The sequence below is a fragment of the Lepidothrix coronata genome, unplaced genomic scaffold, assembly GCF_001604755.1.
Source record: "Lepidothrix coronata isolate B3197 unplaced genomic scaffold, Lepidothrix_coronata-1.0 Scaffold40, whole genome shotgun sequence".
In the NCBI taxonomy this organism is placed as follows: domain Eukaryota; kingdom Metazoa; phylum Chordata; class Aves; order Passeriformes; family Pipridae; genus Lepidothrix; species Lepidothrix coronata.
In genome coordinates this window covers 5,514,939-5,518,939 of record NW_016690220.1, presented here as the reverse complement: position 1 = coordinate 5,518,939, position 4,001 = coordinate 5,514,939, and the positions used below count along the sequence as shown (strand labels likewise).

The window sequence follows — 4,001 nt, the reverse complement described above, 5'->3', positions numbered from 1 at the left end:
CAGAAACAGCGGTTACTGTTCAAAACTAACGACTCAGCGGGTAAAGACAAACATCAGCTCAGGGAATTGCAGGCATTACACTTTATTCATTTTTATAAAATTGCACCTTCAACTGAGACCACATCAGCAGTTTGCACTCTCACAGTATTCATTGTGATATAGAGAAAATATGTTCTAATCCAAGTAATAAGTGAAGTTTACATTCTCTCCGTTCTTCACGTTGGAGCATCTTGCTGTCTCTTCCTGCCTCATGATCCAACCAAACAAAGCTTCCTGCCAGGCCAGGCCTCTCTTATGAGATGTTGTCCATGAGAGTGCTCCCTCACACCAGTATCACTGCAGACCATTGTGGGGAACAGGAGTGTTTAAATGTTTGAGCTGCTGGCTGAGAAGCAACTGGGTTGTTCTTCATCTCTAGTAGGAACAATTATTCTATGCCTTATTTTTATTTTAACAGTGCCACTTTTTAGAAAGAAGAAAACAAACCTGTATGACTGACTGTACGTTTTGAACTGAGTTGTGATATTAATGGAAAGATTGCAATATGGTAAATCAGCTTCTAGGACCTGTGTTACCAGTCTCTGTGTGGTGGTGGTCTGCCAGCGATGAGACTTCCATGACTTCTTGGGGCAACCTGTTCCAGTGTCTCGTCTCTCTCACAGTAAAGAATTTCCTCCTTATACCTAATGTAAACCTACTGTCTTTCAGTTTAAAACCATCCCCCTTGCCCTATAACTATATGTCCTTGTAAAAAGTTTTTTTTTTATAAAGGCAAAGATAAACCTAAATAAAAAACAGTAAATGCAAAGAGAAGAGCAATATATGTGGTATATTTTCTAATCAAGAACTTCTGTTTTGTAGGTATAAATGCACCAGCATTGTTCCATATAACACTGTATTAAAAATATCACCAAGGATTCAAAATATATAAAACGTGCACTAAAAAAATCCAGTCTGGACAGTGAAATTTTGTCATATACTAGCTGTGACCTCCAAAGCATAACATTTCCAGCCTGTGCATCTTGCTAGGTAATGCCATGGAATGCACTTGCCCTGTGAAGGTAACTGTTTTTCATGACATAACCCAGCTGGGCAGAATATTAAAGATTACTATAAAATAAAGGCACTGGAAACAAGTATGTGTTATTGCAATTAACCAGGCACTTTATTATAAAATAGCCTGCAACACAGAGAAGAACAGTCCTTCAAAACAACCCACTGAAACATGAAAGTAGATAATTTTTGTACAGAACATAGTTTAATAATTCCTTCATCAAGAGGATGGGAATCACTGCATGAAACCAAGTAAATTACTTCAAATAGCCTGTGAATTTAAAACAAAACCTCCAACAAAACCCCCAACAAAACCAAAACCAAAACCAAAAAAAAACCAAAAAAACACAAACAAGAAGATATTAACAAAATTGTGTATTCTTTTTAAGTCCTTGTATGGTATCCGAACTTCTGAACAAAGTTGATTTTGGTCCACTCTATCAAAACAAACTAGAGAGAAAAGTCACCTAAAGGCATAGCATTTATTTTCAAACCTGAAAAAATTATAAAATAAATATCAATCAGTTAGTCCAGGATAGCTTTGAAATCTTGACAAAGAGACGGTTCTGTCACTGTATTCAGTAGTGCCATAGTATCCTTTGAGATCTTCCTGAATAGTTGCATCTTACCTACCAAAATATCAGAAACAATTCATTATAAGTGCAAGTAACTATCAATTAGGGAAAATACTAATGAAGTAATGAAATCAATAATAGCTAAATCCAATTAAAAAGTTGAAACATCTGGAATATGGGGATAAAAAAAGTTGAAATAAAATATTACCACTCTTCTACCTTTAAATAAGGCTAATAAATAAAAAGGTTGAAAATTGTACAAGAAAATATTAACAAAGAAAACCAAGGAGCAAATTCCTCCTACTTTCATTTCTTGTAACACTACTTTGTTTGGATTTGAGAACTTCATTAAATATTTTTGAAAAGTATAAGGCCATTTATTCAATAACTTGATCCACCAAAAAAGGCCTTCTGTCAAACAACAGTTACTTTGAAAGACCCTGTTTTAAACAATGCTAAGGACAAGGGACAGGTCCTTATCTGTCGCAGGAAAGTATTCCCAAACTGTTTCTTTTGCCCTCTACTTTCAGATATGTCATCGCCTATGCCTGGAACTGACATATGCAAAAAAGATTAAAAAAAATAAAATCATGTGGAAAATGCACCTTTTGCTATAAGACTGGAAACAGTAATTCTCTCCCTGCTGTGTTTCCATGCAGGAGAAGAGAGGCTAACTGGAAAGCCACCCTTATGGTGAAAAATACTGAAGAGTAAATGAGATTATCAGGAATTAATTTTTTATAGGAGAACATAACAGTTTGAAACACAGAAGGTCAGTGAATGTCCCATCAACAGAATTACAGGCAGTAAAAAGGACTTTTTAAAGATTAGGAGGAACACGTAAAATCCTAGCAACAGTTTAAGTCTGTCACCTAAACAGAGTCAGCAAAATTGTCAATGGTGCAGAAAGGCATGAGTGCTCAGTAAACATTTGTCCTTTACTTGGAAAGGAGACAAATGATGTATTTATATCTTATCATGATAAAGAAAGACTCTTGCTCCTTTCCCTGCTGGTAATAATAGGAGAGATGTTAAACAGTAACTATGTTTTAAATACTTAACTCTGAAGAATGATGACAACTCGTACTGACAAGCCCCTGAAGCTGATATTTAAAAGGTTTAGGAATTGGGGGAAGAACCTCCTCCCCAAAACCTATGAGCTTGGTATTAATTTCCTGTGGAGAGTAATGGAAAGGCATGTGCAGGGACACAAAAACCCCCACGTTTATAAAAATTACTACCAACAATATGATCTTACAGGGGTAATAGGTTTTATACAGCCAATACAAACTCAAAAATGACAACAAAAAAATGTAGCTGTTAAGTCAACACAGGGGCTATTACCAGCCTTGGTTATCCTGTGCTACAGATTACTCTACCGTACAGAGATACTGAGCTAACTGTACAGGACCACACCTGAGTTAGTGACTTCCCTGTCACAACTATTCCAACATCTACACGTGCTACCTGATTTCCAGAAGTAAGACAAAAATTTTTGTCTTACTTTCACAGTAGAAATGAGTCAATGCCTGCTAATTGTTTAGGTAGCTATGAAGCAAAGATCTCTAAACCCTTGACCTTCCAGCAGTTTACCTGAAGTCTCAGACATTTACAAAAGAAACTGGGCCCTGTAGATAAAAAGACTGCGTTGTCTTGACACTGTGGATGTGATGAACAGATTCTGCCTTAGATAAGGTAAGATTTATGAAAGAATAGCTGGAAATTACTCTTTTCAAGAAAACATCACCACTAACTTTCTACTGACCTTTAGACTTTTCCTGCTCCACCTCCACAATACTCAGCAAGTAGAGTGTTAATAGGCTTTCCAGGAATTTAGGAAGAAGGATGATTCCATTTCTCAAGGGCAATTCTCACTGCCAGAGAAGCCAACTGATAGATGGTCAGCCTTCCCTCTTTCCCTTCTTGGGTTAGAAACTGTGCACACAGGCTTGGACCACACACCAGTTTCAGGCCAGTACTGCAGTTAGGCAAGCAGCTGTATGGGTACAGCAGAAGGAGCCTAGTGACAACCACTATTCACACTAGGGAAACTGCACCTTACTTCCCAGCCCATTTTCCCTGCCACTTGTGGTGGAGGGGTTCTTTGGAGGGCAGAAACCACTTTTATGGCAGATGCATGCAGCCATGGAAGACAAGATTCTGCTGAGCAATAACGCTGCCTGGGGCTGTGCCTTCACCCTGAGGGTACTGTCAGACTCAATAGTAAAGCATGCACAGAGAAGGATGAGGGAGCTTTGGCTTGGATTGTGGTCTGCCAGTCAAAGATCCTAGGAGGAAAACATTCATCATTAAAGACGAAAACTCAAATGTGTCCTATATGGATCTTGGAGAAGTGAGGCAGCTCCCATAGAA

General features: G+C 38.0%; 1 protein-coding gene across 3 annotated transcripts in view; it reads right to left on the bottom strand.

The window, feature by feature from the left end:
• Positions 1–1,394: 1,394 nt before the first annotated feature.
• The window catches only part of TERT (telomerase reverse transcriptase), a 30,703-nt gene continuing 28,096 nt past the window's right edge, over positions 1,395–4,001 (bottom strand). For all 3 annotated transcript variants that reach the window (XM_017813280.1, XM_017813282.1, XM_017813281.1), the window contains one exon: positions 1,395–1,682. In XM_017813280.1, the coding sequence (XP_017668769.1) occupies positions 1,579–1,682 (104 nt within the window). In that variant the 3' untranslated portion in view covers positions 1,395–1,578. The remainder of the gene's footprint in view (positions 1,683–4,001) is intronic.